The sequence below is a fragment of the Strix aluco genome, chromosome 20 (genome assembly GCF_031877795.1).
Source record: "Strix aluco isolate bStrAlu1 chromosome 20, bStrAlu1.hap1, whole genome shotgun sequence".
Lineage (NCBI taxonomy): Eukaryota > Metazoa > Chordata > Aves > Strigiformes > Strigidae > Strix > Strix aluco.
The window spans coordinates 5,665,159-5,682,573 of NC_133950.1; the positions used below are offsets into that span (position 1 = coordinate 5,665,159).

Genomic DNA, 17,415 nt, shown 5'->3' on the forward strand with positions numbered 1-17,415 from the left:
AGAAAAACCTGACAAGCTGTGTGCTGCAGCTGGAAGTGCTGCTGGGTACCGACACCGCTCCCGGCAGCATCACAGAGGTTTCCCGGGCGACTGCATCATAGTGACTCTCCTTCCTCCCACGCCCACCACAGATTGCTGCCACATTGCCATGGCAGCCCCGAAGGAAAATAACCTCTTCCCTCGCAATCCCTACTATATCCCTGGGTAAGTTCTGAAGTTTTTCCAAAATGCCTGTTCATTTCCAATGCAAATAGCTCCGGCTGGGATCACGTAGTATTTATGATTTTTAAAGACACTATTAAATATTCCATGTAGCAGGGCTCCAAAGGAGACAGGGCTCCAGGATAAGAAGCACCACCTTATACCAGGGTATAATTAAAGACCATACCATGCCATAGCTCATTGAGCGTAAAGTCAAAATCTTTTTTTCCCCTTTTTTTCATTTGTTTTAAGCTGCCAAATGTTATCAGGGCTGCTGTGCAGGGTTTGGCTTCCAAACTGTCATAATTCTTGCATCAAGGATCTTTGAAGATCTTCTTTAAATAAATATTTGCATCGACATCACACGCTCCTGTCAAATTGGTTGGAGCACAGTCCTGCTGCCGGATCCAAGCTCTCTGAAGAAGTTAGTGACTGTGGATGCTGGTGATCTAGTTGATACAGTCAGACTTTTTCCAAAGCTTTTTGCAACATTCTCCTCTAAAGGCTTGGAAAGAAGAAACTAAGCTGTCATGGGTAAGAGGTGATGAGTTATTGGTTAAAAGGTAAGACACAAAGAGCAGAAGTAAGAGGATAGGCTTCGGGGTGTGCATGGGGTTCCCTGGTGACTTGTGCTGGGGGACGTGGTCCAAGATGCACATAAATGGGCTGAGAAGGGCTGGATGGCCACTGAGGGAAAACAAGCTTCTGTTGGAACAAAAATCTCTCAGATTAGTCCAGCCTGAGGGTAACTCCAGAGGGCACGAGGATGATATCCCAGGGTGGAGGGGCTGCCGACAGACCGGGCTGCAAACTTTGACACAGAGAAAACCAGCCGTGTCCCACACAGCTGCAGGTGCAGCGCAGGACGGGCAGGAGGTGGGCAGATCCCGAGCTGCAGATAAAGGGTGGAGCACATTTCCTCCCTTAATGATGCTCCTGTGGTGACGATCAGATCAGTCCTTCCCATTAGAGCAGCATGCAGGATTTTTCCATTACTGATATCTGTATCTTCTAAACTTACATAAGCTCTGGGGTTGGGGAGTTTTAACAGGTTTGTGCATTACTGCAGTTGTCTGAACGATGTGATGTGTTACTCCATGCGTGCTGTCACCCTGTCAAAGCTGTGTGCTGGCAGCAGCTTGGGAAAGATGAGTAATAGCAAGGAAGGAGCTGTGGCTGGACTTGCACGTCCAAAAGCCTCAAAACATTCCCTTGCTCACTCCTGCCAGCAGACAGCCCCCCAAGAAGCAGCTTCGAGCTCTAATACTGACACAGCAGCTGGGGCTGCTCCTCTCCAGGCTGGTGCTTTGGTCACTGAAGGCAGGAGGAGGAACAACCCAATTCTGCTACTGTGTTTTGCAATGCTGTGCAGGCTCATAGCGTCACGCCAAGCCCTGGAGGAAGCCCCTGTGGGTCGTGAGGGTGCTGCTTTGCATCTGGTTTGGGTGGTTGAGTGCAAGGAGAAGCTGCCTGAAGGGCATCGCTGGAGCCCAGGCTCTGCTGCTGGCAGACGGTGCACCCTGTGCTGGGGTGCTGGCAGGAGGAGGAGGAGGAAGGTGCCACATGGCAGCAACTCACCAGTTGCCCCGTGCATCGTACCCAGCTGTGCCAGTGAACTGGAAAACACAGTGGAGTCATCAGAACTGGCTGCTGTCGCTCAGGTCGGGCAATGGTCAGGGCCAGGGCTTTGAAAATGCCACCGCAACGCTCAAGAGCATTGGGAAGCCAAACCCAACATGTGGGATGGTGTGGGATGGACTTGGCACACAGAGAAGGGGTAAATTCATGAATCCCAGGCACTGGGCACAGCCCTGCCTGCCCCATCCCGGCTTGGTGGCGCTGGGAAGGGCGCGGAGCAGAGCAAGTCTGGGGAGTGGTGATTGAAGAGATATGGCTGAGTAAGAGAAAAGTGAAATGGGGCTCAGCCTTGGGAAAGCAGGTTACTCACCGCTCGCTGGTGTTTGAGATCAGCAGCTGCAGTGGCTCAGCGTGAACTACAGAAACAGGGGATCCCTCTGGTTTCTTAAAATACCAAGCAGGAGGACAAGCAGCCCTCCTCAGACCAGTCTCTTCTCCAAGCACCACAGCTTTTATCAGCAGAACTTGTAATTCACTCCGTGGCTGATCCCTTCTCCCTAAACCCAAACTGACTTGCCTGAGCTCCTTGGATTACCTCGCTTTTAATTGCTTATGAATTGAATCCTTTCTCAGCCCTACCATTATGTTGTTCATGATCAAAATCCCTCTGGCTATCCTGTAATTATTCAGGCTATATCATTTGCACTCTTGCTCAGCTTTTTCGTCCTGGCGTAGCTTCCCCATGTTGCAAGACCTATTGAAAATCAATGTGGACGAGCCACCGACCTCCTCCGGCAGCTGCTGGTGAGAGATCCTGCATGCAAAGTGGGAAAACTTGCCAAGTGTAAATGCATGGCTCTGCTCACTGTTGTTTAAAGTATTTGGAAGGGAAAGTACTTACTCATCATCTTATGATCCTTGTGCATCATCCAGCTTTATCCCCAGATAGGCAGTGGGCTCATTGATTGAATATTTCTGTCTGTACGTTGCAACTGGTAGCTCTACCTTTCTTCTTCAGCGGTGGAATAATCACCATTAGGAAATTTGATACTGGGAATAGCTAAAGTTTCTGCGCCTGCCCTACCCTGAGCCACCAAGAACTCAAACTGCCCATCCCACGACACGGGGAGCAAAGAAGTAGCGTGTTGCTACAGATCCTGCACAAAGGTCCTGAAAAAACGGAGCGATGTTTGTTACTGGGGCTGAGCAGCCACCCGCCCGTGCCTCTCCCAACCGTGCCTGGTTAGGTTTGTACAAGGGTGCGGAGCGGAGAGGTTTGGCAGGTACAAGCACATAATTTTTCTGATTTTTAAATATTGAACAACGGACACTAGGAAATTACCAGTAACTCACAGATTTAAAACAAAGAGAGCAACTGCAAAATTTCAAACCTGAAGCGTTTTTAACTGGAAATGGTATTTTTAACTGGAGGGCTGTCCCTGTCGATGCTGTCTAAGTGCCACGCTGTGCTCCTGCCGTAAGTCTTCCCATCCGCAGGTGCTGCTTCAGCCACCTGCCCCAACCTCATTCCCTGTTTCTCTGTGAACTGAAGCGCAAGCTTGTGCCTATACACACCTGTAAATCTGAGCCAGCTTTCCTGCTTGCGTGTGCAAACACACACAGACACACCTGCCTGGCTTCATGCATAACCACACGCATCTGCTCGGTGCTCCCCTTGCGCTGCTGCTCCAGCAGCATGAACTGATTCACGCTCACAGGCACATCCCTGCACAGTCCCCTTCCCTGGGCTCCTACTCCAAGCCACGTGTGCTCCTGGCCGTGGCCTTTCCTGTGTACAAAAGCTCTAAGGCAGGTTATCCTGCCAGTGGACACCTTTCAATGCCACCACAGTGACCACTCTTTTTTGGTTTCCTCCTCAGCTATGAGGGCTTTGTCCCTCAGTACAAATATCAGTTTGGAAAGACTTTTGGCAAAACCACTTACAACCTGCTGATGGATCCTGGTGTTGCAAAGAGCCCTCGCCCCTTGCTGGCGCCGCTGCACAACCAGAAGTTCACTGAGGACTTCGGCAGGAGGAAGGATGGTGTCCAGGGTTATCTCCCTGAGCGTCCAGGTGAGCAGACCCCAGGTCTCATCCTTTCACCAGAACAGGCTCTGCTAACGAGCACAGGGTCAATCATGAGCAGCAGGGTCTTCAATAGACTCCTGGGGTGAAATGGGATATTTTCCATGGAGCAATCACAGCTCTGGTGTTGGAGCATGGGCAGCCGGAGAGCAGCACCGGGGTGGAGCTGGAGCACTCGGCCTTGGCTGATGAGTCTTCTCACATTGGCATCTGGTGGAGTGGAGAGGAGAATTTTAGTTTCCAGGTTATCTTCGGTTAGATGAAGAGAAATTATTTTAAGGCGTATTGTGAACTCGCTCCCTAATTCTTTTATATTCCCATCATGGTTTAATCCCAGCTACCAACTATGTACCACAACTGCTCACTCACTCCCCTTCAGCAGGTTAGGGGGAGAGGATTGAAAGGGTAAAAAATGAGAAAACTCAGGGGTTGAGATAAAAACAGTTTAATAATTGAAATAAAATCAAATAATGAGAAATGGTAATGAAAAGGATAATAATAAAAAGAGATAAATAAAACCCAAGACAGACAAGCGATGCAAATGAAAACAGCTGCTCACCACCAACCGACCGATGCCCAGCCACCCCTGAGCAGCAGTCGTTGTGTGTCCATCCCGTGTGTGCGTGTGTCCCGCCTCACCGCCAACCTCTCCCCCTCTAGTTTTATTGCCGAGTTCGATGTGATACGGTCTGGGATATCCCTGGGGTCACTTGGGGTCAACTGACCTGGCTGTGTCCCCTCCCAACTTCTTGTGCAGCCCCAGCCTGCTTGTGGGTGGGGTGGGGTGAGGAGCAGAAGAGGTCTTGACGGTGTAAGCACTGCCCAGCAGTAACAGGAACATCAGAGTGTTATCAACACTATTTTCAGCACAAATCCAAAACATAGCCCCATACTAGCTATTACGAAGAAAATTAATTCTATCCCAGTCAAAACCAGCATAGTTCCACAGGCTAAAGTCTCTTTCTGGGGACGGTTGGCTCTGTCACCTCTGCCCCTTTCCTGGCTGGCCCACCTGCTGCAGAGCTCATTGTGCTCAGAGCTCTTACTCGCAGCTTGTGGTTCATTTTGCATCTTGCTGCTCCTACCTCAGCTCAGCAGGTGGTCTTGTGTGCCCCCCCTTTCCCCCTTTCCCCCTTTCCCCCTTTCCCCCTTTCCCCCTTTCCCCCTTTCCCCCTTTCCCCCTTTCCCCCTTTCCCCCTTTCCCCCTTTCCCCCTTTCCCCCCTTCCCACCTTCCCACCTTCCCACCTTCCCCTAACCAGCCCCATCTCCTCCATCACACACTGAGACATGCTCACATAGATTCCCAGTGTGGACCATTTGCAGGATTCTCCTGCATCCCAGCCCTGCCAGGCAAAGGGTCCCTGTTGAGCAGACCCAAACCAGGCCACAGCAGCCACTGCACCATGATGCTGTACCAACCCCTCTCAGGGACGTCTCCTTTGGAGACTCGTGTGCCACGTACCATCTCACGTGTCTAGGCCTGATCTGTTCATCTGTTGCGGCCGTCCCGTTCAGTGGGAGCAAGTCCTCTCCTGGCTGAACGCAGGGCTAACGTGCCCAGGAAGGATCTGGGTCTTCATTTCCCTGGAGACGGCCACACCGAAGCAATGTTTTCCCATTTCATGCTGGGAATTCATGCTGTGTAGCTTCTTGCAAACTTTTGGCCTTTCTGTTCATCCTGGCCTTGTTTTCGAGGATCCAGGTCTCTACTACACAGGTGGTGTTTACAGGCTTCATTCCTGGACGTTTAAATTTGCATTTCCTTGGACTAAAATGTAGTTTGGATGGACTCAACCAACCAGTTGACCCAGTTGCTCTCTCATTATCCTGTCCTCATTCTCGTTCTCTCCTCGCCAACCTTACGTCACCCACCAATGTCTGCAGCTGGGGGCTCACAGTTGCTGCTTGTTGGTGAAATGCTGAAGAACGTGGCCACAGGGGAGCACCTTGCTGTGCTGGTAATTCTTCACCAACAGCTTCTGCTGGCGAGCTGTTGGTGAGCGATCCCTAAAACCCTCCATTGCAAACCTCATTAGTAGTGGCTGGCATCCTCCTGGGTACTTGACATGATGGAGATGCGTACGCGGCAGTGTTGGATTGTGTGGCTGCCTTTAGCAAACTCAGTCTGAACACTTTTTCTCAAGGTCTATTTTTGATAAAGCCTTGTTGAATCCCACAATGTTTTTTTCCTGTGAGGTCTGGGTCAGTTGGGGATATCAACCAGGGTTTGCTGGATCTCCAGAGGTGGCCGTGTTGGCATTGAGGGGTTTATGGCACAGGCCAAGCATACAGGTGCCTGCTCCCTGGGAACCTGGGCTGAAACTGGGGGTATTTACTCAAATCAAATGCACGATGATCTGCTGACCTTTCATTTAGTACCTTACTGTGCAACCTTCCTGAATCAGTAAGTTTGCAAAACTCAGGGTCATGAAAAAGAGCTCATATGGATTTTTCAAGTGCAAAACAACTTCATTTTTCCTTTTTCTTTGGTTTGCACTGTAAAAAGAAGAGAGTAGATACAATATTTTCATTAATAATGATGGAAATACTAAGACAAACCTGCTTTAAAATCTGTACACTGGATTGAGAAATCACTTTCGTCAACAATTTGTCTTTATTTTGTCTCTAGCTATCAATATTTGATAATACAATTACATAGACCATATATACTTTATAGATTTATATACAGTATATATACTTTATAGAGTTATACACAGTATATATAGTTTATAATACAATTATAAGGAGATTACAAACCTGGATGCCCATCAGAAGTCCTATACTCTTGCAGAAAGGGGTAAATTTTGCTCCACGCTCTTTGAGCTGGGACAGGTCGTTGTTCTCCGGAACTCTGCCGATGAAACCTTTGCTGGGAGACGGGGTCTCGTCCGTGGGGCTTTGCACTGCGATACAGATGTTCACCAAACATGAGGATGTCAGGGGAAGGCAGTAATGACCACAGGGCTGAAAAAAAAAATCACCTATGAGAACAAAAATGGGAGCAATTTGGTTTGTTTAAAAAAGGCAAGACTGGCATAGTAAGTTTTCCAATAAGGAAAAGGTGGTTGCAGGGCCTAAGAGCGAGCACCCTCTGTAACCACTGCGGAGGGAGAAATTGGCTTCACTCCTGGCACAGAGCACCCGGCCTGGGGGTGTCCTACGGGGCCGGGGCAGGCTGGGGAGCCACGTCACGGGATATTTTTAAGGGAAAGCCAGACAAAAGTAGCCAAGCTCAACTGTCCCTGCAGAGTCTCAAGTCGCAGGGCTCTGTCCCTAGTTCACAGTGGAGATATTTAGCATACACTAGATCTAAGATAATCTTTTTCCCAGCCATCGTTAGAGCAGACCCTTTCCTTGATGAACAGCAGCGATGTCAGTGCAAAAATTCCTCAGGATGGGTGTGTGTTTTGGGGTGTGCTGACACAGCCATGTGGAGAAAAGGGTATGTTTGGTTGGTTGTTTTTTTCCCATTCTTTATAGGTTGGCTGATGATATTTTACAGTTTAGGTATCAGAATAATTGAACTATTTGTGCAGTTTTTTGGAGCAGGCTGGTTTATTGGGTGGGTCTGACGGCACTTGCAGGATACAATCACAGCTGAGGATGCTGTTGACCTCCAGGCTTCTTTCCTTCTACAGAGGGGTGTGGGGGGGCTGGGGTCCAGTGTGATGGGGATCCCTTGTCCTCATTTGGCCGCTCCTTTCCCTTAACTCACTGTCTGTCCCACAGGGCACTTTCCCTATGAGAAACCTGGGGCTGCTCCAAGCTTTCCTGAACCAGTCCTTGGGCCAAAGTCTCCCCCACCGGGGCCAGGGCCGGCAAAGGAAGAGCTGACGATGATGCGCACGGACCCCCTGCCCCAGCACCACCCCAGTGAGTACGCCCCAAGGACACAACTGCCTCAGGGGTACCCACAGAGGATTTCACATCGTCCTGCGTCTGAGGGGAAAGAGTGGCGATTGCCCGAGATCACCCCGGCCTACGGACAGGGAAAAAGGTGCAGACCCAGCTGGCTCGGCAGTGACTTGGTGGGAAGCAAACTGGTAAGTGGTCTTGGGTGGAAAAACGTGGTATAAGGGATGCTGCTGCAGAGGGACGGGGGTTTGGGGACTGGCGGGCATGGAAGGGATCTCTCTGGTGCGTGAAGAGGGAACTTCATATGGGCGTGGATGGCAAAGATGGAAAGTTTAGTGTCATGTAGAGAAACAGTAAATACACAAATGTTTCTAGCAGTAGCAAATCCACCACAACTTCAGGAAATAGTTGTAATCATTAATTACTCTTCCTAATACAGGTTTAACTTCTCTTTTGGTTGAGTTTATCTTCAAATCCGTTATTAAATCTTGTGTTGTGCTGTCCTACGCAGCCAGGCTTGTGTTTCCTTCAGGTGAACTGTGAGCCCTGCCACTGTCCTCCTCCTCCTCCTGAAGACAGAACACTCCTGGCAACCTTATGTGCCAGGTTTCTGAACCCTTAACTGCTCCTACTGCTCACCTGAATTTCCCATCATCATTACCCCTCATTGAAACACAAGCATTGGGAGTTGCCCAAGGAGCTGGGCGCTGCTTTGCACGGCACTGCTGGTATCACTTGGGACCAACGTGTTTCACCCCCTTATTTCTTCTGGAGCCAGAGAGAGCATTTGTCACGCCACAGCCAGCCAGGGCTCTGCAAATCCCTTGAAGGCAGAGATTAGAGATTTGACGTATCAAGTCAAAAGCTGGCTTGGATATAAATCCCAAGAAGGGGCATTCCTGCTTCTTGCTCTGAGAAACAGATTTGTGAAGGAGCTCAGCGCCCAAAGGTCCCCTTGTTCTCTCTGGGGATTTTGCAAAACCTCTGCATACAGAGAGTTCACCTAGTAATTTGACTTTCCCAGAAATTCTTGGAGCAGCTCTTAGTGTACAGCCAGGAAGAAATGGAAATGGCAGTTGCCATTCACAGGTTTTGGCAGCAATTTAAGCAATGGACCCAAAGGAGGAAGCATGCTTTACTGGTGTTTATTTTATTTCTGCTTTTATTTTGAGCCTGTAAAAATTGAAGGTGTGACTCTGCCAGAATATGCTGAAACTGCAGATACAGAGCAAGATTATCGGTTACCAAAACTGGAGGTACCATGTGTGATCCAACAGAAAGTCATTCCAGGTAAAAAAGGGGGAGGTCATGTGCAGCATGAGTCCACCTCAGGAGAAATTGTGTCACCCTTCTCCCCCTGGGGGAATCTCAGAGACATTGGCCAGTCACTCCAGCTCGTTTGAACACTTTGGGATGGAAAATGCCCCTGCTCCTCTCCATGCAAGGGTGTTTCTTTGGGATTCTGTCACCCCTGAGGATCTCACGCTGAGGGACACGTGCCCATGGGCAGGTGGAAGGGATGCAGCTGTGGGGCCAGGCTAGAAAATGCTCCAGGAAGCAAGGGGAGATGGGTCATGGGCTCTGCACCAACCCCGGCAGCTTGATGAGTGTCTGTTACCGTTGAGGTAGTTACTTCTCTCCTAGAAATAAGATGTTTTTCTGAATCATCAAATCAACAAACAGTGGTGTATTGCACCATCATAAATGTATAAAACTGTCTTACAAGGAGTTAGACTCTGTAATTTCACCACTTGCAGTACTGGAAGAGCATTTCTCTGCAAGTAGGAGGATTATAAAGGGCTGGACTCCCCCTAAAGGGTACGACACCAGTGGGGAGGATACTTTGCTCTGCAGCAGACCGCAGAGAATACAGGGGCTGTACGTCAAAATATTTCAGACTTGGTGAAAGAGCATCGATGTTACAGGATGCAGAAGACAAATTTCCCTCTCTCCAAAGCATCCCTTTGGGAAGAGGGAGTTCTGGCTGCTCTTCAAGTTGTACCTCTCTCCATTTTATGTAGTTTTAGACTTTATATAGTTTCTGTATTATAATTGGTGAAAACTGGTTGGATGGGCAGGGCAAATGAGGAAAAGAAAGGTTGGACACCCAGTTGTTAGCTCCTGAGCGTGTATTAAACTGGGAGAGAACATGACAGAGATGTTGATGTAAAGAAAAAAATAAGAAAATTAAATGTTTCTTCTATACCTCACGGAGACCAACAAAGAGCAGTTCAGCCCATTAAGTTTTCTTTGCAAATAATAAAAAAGGCTCTTTCAGAAAAGATACTTCACATGTAAGAAATAATTTTACAATTTAAATGGATGAACTTTTCCTTCCAATACTTTGCCAAGGTTTTATATTTATCCCAGCCTCTTCCACTTCCAGACTGGTTGATCCTTATACAATATGTATGTTCTCAAGCAGAAAATGTTCCCTCTTGTCTTCATCCACAGGGTATGCTGGATTCATCCCCTGCCTGACCCAGGTTAACGGTGTGAACTACGTCCAGGCTGTGAAGGAAGCAACGAACGAATTTGACCGACAACAGGTAGCTGATACGCACAAATCATATTTCAACAGTATAACGTTGGTGTTGATTCATCTGCAACACCAAAAGTGGTTTCATTTACAGTAGTAGTATTAGAACTGGGGTTATAAGTACAAGCAAAATAAAATGCTATTAGGTAACATGTTGAAAAAATCATGAGCAATTAAATTCTCTAACTTGTTTCCTTGGGACATTAAGGGAGGATAAATGAGTTCATAAAAGGATTAAGCAAATCTATTGCGGGTTAGGTCAAGGGTGGCTATTAAAAATGTTGCTCTGAGTGCAGAAACACAGATGCATCTATCTGTGCTTCCCTTACACAATATATCTTCTCTACCTGGATGGCAGTGCTGGATGGTTTCCTGGGCTGCTTGGATGGATATTTCTCCCTCATAATGGGTTGTAAGGCTTTTTCCTTTACTAACATCATTTGTCTTAAAGGGATCTAGATCTTTCTCCTCCTTTTGGGAAGGACACAGAAACATCCCTACTGAAAAACTATTTTGTCCCCTTGCTGTAAGATCTCCCATATAATGCCATGTAATCCTCCCACACAGGAAAATGAGATCTCTCCCACAGTAGTTAACAGTTTGCATTCAAAGCTACGCATTTCTTTCTGCTGCCAGGATGGAGTGAGATCCCCAAGATGCAGCATCTTGCTGGAGAGGGCTGATCAGTTCATTAAAAGCAGGTTACAACATTTCCAGCCCTTTCTGGTCACCAGGATTCACTGCAGTGCCTTCGTCCCAGAGCATGTGGGTCTGATGTAGAAAAAAGTCCAAGACTGAGGATCCCCAGCTCAGAGAACCTCAGCTGGGAAGAAGTGACTCAGCGGGGAAAGCAGCAGGGCTGACAGCGCTCATGGCAGCCTCATGCTTTGGCTGAAATGTTTTTTCCTGTGCTGGCTTCCCCATCCTCTCCTTCTGCTGTTAATAGGAATTGAAATGAAACAAACAGAACAAAACCCAGGCATTATCAAAACTAAATGTGCTGTTTGCAAAGCCTTTATCCCCCTGTTTTCTTCAGAAACGCCTGCCATGCAGTGAATTGGTGAGGGAGGTGTTTCTGCAGCGCAGGATCCGGCAGAGGTTAGCTGCAGCGTTTCAGGCACTGAAGGAATATAAGCATGCTAAAAAAAAAAAAAAAATTCACACCACATTTCTGTCTAAGATGGCTTCTGACTTCAAGCCACTAATCTTCTGCCCTAAATCTCCGTTGCCCTAGGTTACATACTGGGATGTGCCGTGGCTCATTGCTTACTGTCTGCATCGGGCAAAATAACGCAACCCTCTCGCTCCAGCGCCGCGCTTGAGGAATTGCAGCAATCGCTCCATCACTAGTCACAAAAGGGCTCAGCGGCCCCGTGGTTTGCTCATCTCCGTAAACCCCGTCCCTTCTCCACCGAGGAGGCGGCACAGCTTTAGTGACACCTTTAGGGGTTTCGCCGCTGCAGAGAGCTGCAATATCCATCCTCGCGCACAGCCCCTTGTCTGGGTCTGGCCGCAGAGGGCAGGGACAGATCCAGGAGATGATTTACACTCACCCTTCAGTTAGTGCTCCCTAAGCCTTCCCGTTCCTCCCAGCCTGGGCATTACCAGCTGGTCATCAAAAAAACCCCTCAAAACCAGTTAAATGGGTTGAACCAAAACACAGATGTGCAGAGTCATAGCACAGGAGCGGACAAGGCGTGTGTCCAACTCCAGCAGATACTGCTGGCTCGTGGTGTAGCAAATGTAGGAGCACAAGGGACGTGCAGATGATGCCCAGGGGTGATGAACGCAGCCCAGACTGTAGAGGTCCTGACGACTAGGCCTAGGCCAGGAGCTGCTCTGTGCACCTGGGTACGTGCTGTTGAGAGCCGCTGCCAACACCTGTCAGGAGAAAAGCTTATAAAGTGGAAAAAGGGGAAGATGCAATGTAGATCCTAATTAGAAGAAAACAGAACTGGGAAGAGAATTGCTGTACATTGGCTTAAAATAGTTAATACAGAGTCAAAGCACATGACTTGGGCAATAACAGTATGGTTGAAAATGAACTGTACTATGGTGGTAGGTTTTTTTATTTGTTTGTTTGTTTTCCAGATGATGGACAGAAACCCAGCTTGCAGTGCTGGCAAGAGATTTCCCCAAACATACTGGCCTAACAACAGAATTTACACCAGTGATGGACTGATACCTTCCTACGCAGGCTTCATACCAGGTAAGTTTATCAGCTGAGTGAAAATGCAAGTCACTAATATTAATTACTGTCATTAAGTAGCACTGTTATTAGCTGTAGTGTTGTAGAAGTGAACAATTACTAAAATGTTCCACAAGGGTAGTAGATTTTTTTCCAGTCTGTGCCAAGGTGCTGGAGTCGGGGCACCCCTGCCTTTCTGCAGGAGAGCCCATCGTCCCGCGGCCAGCCGGGACTTGCGCAGAACATTCCTCTGGTTTCCAGCCACCGACCTCCTGCTGCAGCAGAGGAGGCTCAGCAACACCCCCCCCCCCTTACAATTTCTTCATCGGGAAAGCAATTCTGTTCTAAAAAGCTTAAAGTCTGCTAAAAAGCAAAAGGTAAATGATACAAATGGGTTGAGGAAGCACCAAAAAAAAAGCAGTGAAATGGTGTTAGTCATCGAGACAGGTGGTGGCTACCCCGTACTGTCTGCCTGATCCTTGTCAGGTAATGGTGTTGCCTAAAAGGGGAGGTCTGAAGTAATTTTGTGTATGTTAAGGGGAAGGTCTGCCCATGCACCTGAAAGCATTAAGGTATCAGGCTAAAATTTCAATAAATCAGCAACTAATATTGCTATCTTTGGCCACAGCAAAGTCAAGAGACCACAGCTCAGTAATGTGGGAGAGGAAATCATGGAGATAAGCTAGACAGGCCCAAACTCACAGCTTGCACTTAATGCAGAGATACAAAATGTGGTAGAAATGAAAGCAAAGCGTGGGAAAACAGCTATCCTGGCAGGGTTGGGCTGTAGCTGATATCGAGGTTGAGCCCAGAGAGGAGAATGTTGAGGCAGTGAACGTGGCTCTAGCAAGACTTGTACCGGGGCGTGGGAAAACCATGCAGAAAAAGCAAAGTTTAACACACGGCCAGTCAGCAGGAGCGTGCGGGATGGTCTAAGGGAAAGGCTGGAAGCATCTTACACCCTGATGGGGAAAGGCGAGGCTGGACAGGCCTTCTGATCAAAGGTGAAGAGAAATACGTTCATTCTGGCCTCTGTCACCACACTGCTGCTCCCGGTGCGTTACACTCAGCCCGTCCCCCCTCCGCAGCCCTGGCCGTCCCGGTGCCCCCTTCCTCTGTGCTGGGTTGCCTGGGGAGGGCTGCGGTCACACTCCACAAAGCTTTAGCCAGCAAGCTAAACCCCCCGGGAGAAAAGTTGTCATGAACCTAAGGGTTCCGGTGTTAATACTCACCCATGTGTTTGTTCTCTCTCCACAAGCCTGCAGCAAGTGGGGGGGGAGCAGCCAGAGCGTGATTAATGGATACTGGGGGGACAACACTGTCCTGCCCTCAGTAACTGTCAGGCCAGGGAACACACCAGCTTCAGTGTCATGAAAAGGAGGGAGAAAAAACCCACCCTAAAATCAAGGACAAAAATCAACTGCTTAAAGTGTTACTTCATGCTTTAAAATTGCCATCTTTTCACCTACGGAAGTATTCTCCTGCGTAGCTTTGAAACCAACCACCTCGTTCTCTAGACAGACTGACTTCCACTGCCCCAAGACCCCCCCCCCCCCCCCGAGTCGGGGCAATTTTAACTACTCCAACCAGTTCAACTCTGGAAGGAGAAACTTATTTTTAAGACAGAAAAAATGAACACAAAATCAGTTACAATTGAGAACACAGAACAAAATTTCTTAGCAGGAAAGCAGCCTGCTATCTCCTGTCCAGCTGCTGAGTGACACGTCTGTCACTTCAGGTAACACTGAACATATTAACTGTTTCCACAGTGAAAATTTGTTTTGCCAATATAGAGTTTTCACGAGATGAAGGTGTAATTTATCAGGTGCTCAGCTCGCGGAGGCTGCAGTAACACCCGATTATTTAGTTGTAAAACCACTACATACTAATTTTTAGTGACCCCAGCGAGGCTGCACACACACGGGTGCTCCTGAGCCGCCCTCCCCGCAGCAGCGGGCACAGCACAGCTGGTCACAGCTGTCCCCAGCGCTCCCCACAGGCCAGGGCTACCTGCTGGGCTTACGCTGCCAGGTAGCTGCAGTGGATCAGCCCAGCTCTTCCTCCGCCAGGAGCACCCACCCCATCAAAGGCAACTTGCCTGCACCATTTTGTTGCCCAGGCAGCTGGGATAAGCTGTCATAGCTTACAGACACCCCCCCCTTGAACCCCAACAGTCAGGAGAGCCACTGGGCTCCCGCCAAGAGCAAAGCCTGTAAGAGGAGTCCACAGGCAGGTACCTAAATTTAGACGCGGCTTGGAGCTGGATTCCACCCTCCCTGTGAAGTGTATCCCCCCCCACCAGTGCACTTGTTACGAGGGAATACCGGAGGATTTCTTCAGTTCCCAAGGACTGTCACCACGTCCCGTGCAACAGGCACCCAGCTCACAGGAGGGCAGGGAGAGAAGCGTGGTTGCCCCAGGCAAGGTGGCAGAGCTCACCCCAAGTCCATCATTTTTCTTTTCCAGACCTCCGACACACCTACGGGCTCACTTTTAGGAACAGCACCCGAAAAGCTTACGAAAAGGAACAAAGGAGACGAGCTTGTGCACTGTGAAAAATGCTTTAATGGTGCCTGTACAGCATTTGAAGTGACTTTGAGACAGGAAGAGGAACACAACACAGACAGAGAAGTTTTGAATGAAAGAGTTCATACAGCTTTAAACAAAATTTACAGGTGTTCATCTGCATAGCTTTTACTCTGCCTCTTCCTCAGCCTCCTCCTCAAACTCCCCCTCCTCCTCAGCTGTAGCATCCTGGTACTGCTGATACTCAGACACCAGGTCGTTCATGTTGCTCTCAGCCTCTGTGAACTCCATCTCGTCCATGCCCTCACCAGTGTACCAGTGCAGGAAAGCCTTTCGGCGGAACATGGCCGTGAACTGCTCAGAAATGCGTTTGAACAGCTCCTGGATGGCCGTGCTGTTCCCAATGAAGGTGGCAGACATTTTCAGGCCACGAGGTGGAATGTCACAGACCGCTGTTTTAACGTTATTGGGAATCCATTCAACAAAATAGCTGCTATTTTTGTTCTGAACATTCAGCATTTGCTCGTCAACCTCTTTCATCGACATACGGCCTCTAAAAACAGCAGCTACGGTCAGATAGCGGCCGTGACGTGGGTCACACGCAGCCATCATATTCTTTGCATCAAACATCTGCTGTGTTAGCTCTGGCACAGTTAAAGCACGGTACTGCTGGCTCCCACGGCTCGTGAGCGGGGCAAAACCAGGCATGAAAAAGTGCAAACGGGGAAAGGGAACCATGTTCACTGCCAGCTTCCGCAGGTCAGCGTTAAGCTGGCCTGGGAACCGCAGGCAGGTGGTAACACCGCTCATGGTGGCCGACACTAAATGGTTCAGATCACCGTATGTCGGAGTAGTTAACTTCAGTGTTCTGAAGCATATGTCGTAGAGGGCTTCGTTATCAATACAGTATGTCTCATCCGTGTTCTCCACAAGCTGGTGAACCGAGAGCGTGGCATTGTAGGGCTCTACTACAGTATCTGATACTTTAGGGGAGGGTACAACACTGAAAGTATTCATAATTCGGTCTGGGTACTCTTCACGAATTTTGCTGATGAGGAGGGTACCCATGCCAGAGCCCGTACCACCACCGAGAGAGTGAGTGAGCTGAAAGCCCTGGAGACAATCACAGCTTTCTGCCTCCTTTCTTACAACATCTAACACGGAATCAACTAATTCAGCACCTTCCGTATAATGGCCCTTTGCCCAGTTGTTTCCTGCTCCGCTCTGACCTGGAAGAGAGCCATTTTCGTATTAGATTACGGTCACTGCTTCCTGCTTATTGCTTGCAAGCAAAGCTTAGGGGCATCGGGCTACAGAGAAACAGAAAAGCTTTCACTTTATCGAGCGCAGAGCTGTGGTTTCACACAAACACCTCTGAAACGGCTCGGCAGATACACGGAAAACATTCGTGATCAGTGACACCGCAGCCATTTAATTTCTCCTGATAGCATGGAGGAGGGTAATGAGAATCGGAAGAGCAACGACCCCTTGTGCCTTCTCGGACCTGCTCTCCCAGCAGCTGCCATCACGCACCATCCGCTGTTCCCCGGTATTTCGTGCCCGTCATGAAGCGCAGGATTAACCCCCCTCCCGGGGCCGCGCTTGCCTCAGGAGCATGTGCGGCGCTGAAGCCCGCAGTGCAGCGTCCCTGCCCTGCCCACCCCACCCCGAGCCGGTTACACGACAGGTCCCTCCCCCGCTCCCGGCGCACTCACCGAACACGAAGTTGTCTGGCCTGAATATCTGGCCGAAGGGCCCGGAGCGCACCGAGTCCATGGTGCCGGGCTCCAGGTCCACCAGGACGGCGCGGGGCACGTACTTGCCACCTGCAAGACAGGGAGAAGCCGTGACTGCGGCGCCGGGGGCGGCCCGGGGAGGGGGCGCGCGGCGCGCCGGGCCCTACCTGTGGCCTCGTTGTAGTAGACGTTAATGCGCTCCAGCTGCAGGTCGCTGTCTCCGTGGTAGGTACCGGTTGGGTCGATGCCATGTTCGTCGCTGATCACCTCCCAGAACTGCCGGAGAAAATCGCGTCAGAGGCGGCTGGGCCGGGCGTGCCCCACTCCTCCCATCTCCCACCCCCGCCGCCCCCTGCCCACCGCCCGGACCTTGGCCCCGATCTGGTTTCCGCACTGCCCGGCCTGCAGGTGCACGATCTCCCTCATGATGGCGGCGGCACAGCTCGCTCTCACCCAACGCCACTCTTCCACCAACCGACTCTGACTGCGCGAGGCAACCGCCAAGCCTTATATAGCAGCGGAATGCGCGCGCAGCCTTCTTTTCCCCGCCCGGGCGGTCATCCGCAGCAGCTATTGGCTACTCATAACGAGGCTCTAAAAATGAGGAAATCTGGCTGGCCGGAACGCTGTCATTCAAATCATTGGCTCCTATTGGCTCCGCCCGCTTGTCTGTTGATTTTACTGTTAGGCAACCGAGGCCCACGA

General features: G+C 49.7%; 2 protein-coding genes across 2 annotated transcripts; one reads left to right on the forward strand and one right to left on the reverse strand.

Moving 5' to 3' along the window:
* Positions 1-148: 148 nt before the first annotated feature.
* On the forward strand, positions 149-15,003 carry CIMIP2A (ciliary microtubule inner protein 2A). The gene is made up of 7 exons (XM_074846203.1): positions 149-204; positions 3,660-3,853; positions 7,596-7,909; positions 8,894-9,011; positions 10,176-10,270; positions 12,352-12,469; positions 14,915-15,003. The coding sequence occupies exons 1-7, from the start codon at positions 149-151 to the stop codon at positions 15,001-15,003; spliced, it is 984 nt and encodes a 327-aa protein (XP_074702304.1).
* TUBB4B (tubulin beta 4B class IVb) lies at positions 14,991-17,197 on the reverse strand. The gene is made up of 4 exons (XM_074846202.1): positions 17,080-17,197; positions 16,878-16,986; positions 16,690-16,800; positions 14,991-16,203 (listed from the first exon to the last, which is right to left on the reverse strand). The coding sequence occupies exons 1-4, from the start codon at positions 17,134-17,136 to the stop codon at positions 15,143-15,145; spliced, it is 1,338 nt and encodes a 445-aa protein (XP_074702303.1). The 5' UTR covers positions 17,137-17,197; the 3' UTR covers positions 14,991-15,142.
* Positions 17,198-17,415: the final 218 nt, after the last annotated feature.

Bases quoted from the DNA above. Each gene is read 5' to 3' on its own strand.
- CIMIP2A (XM_074846203.1), top strand. From the start codon at position 149: ATGGCAGCCCCGAAGGAAAATAACCTCTTCCCTCGCAATCCCTACTAT. The intron at 7,910-8,893 runs GTAAGTGGTCTT...TTTTATTTTGAG, and splicing joins ACTTGGTGGGAAGCAAACTG to CCTGTAAAAATTGAAGGTGT. The intron at 9,012-10,175 runs GTAAAAAAGGGG...CTTCATCCACAG, and splicing joins CCAACAGAAAGTCATTCCAG to GGTATGCTGGATTCATCCCC.
- TUBB4B (XM_074846202.1), bottom strand. From the start codon at position 17,136: ATGAGGGAGATCGTGCACCTGCAGGCCGGGCAGTGCGGAAACCAGATC. The intron at 16,987-17,079 runs GTCCGGGCGGTG...TTTCTCCGGCAG, and splicing joins GAAACCAGATCGGGGCCAAG to TTCTGGGAGGTGATCAGCGA. The intron at 16,204-16,689 runs GTGAGTGCGCCG...GCTCTCTTCCAG, and splicing joins GCCAGACAACTTCGTGTTCG to GTCAGAGCGGAGCAGGAAAC.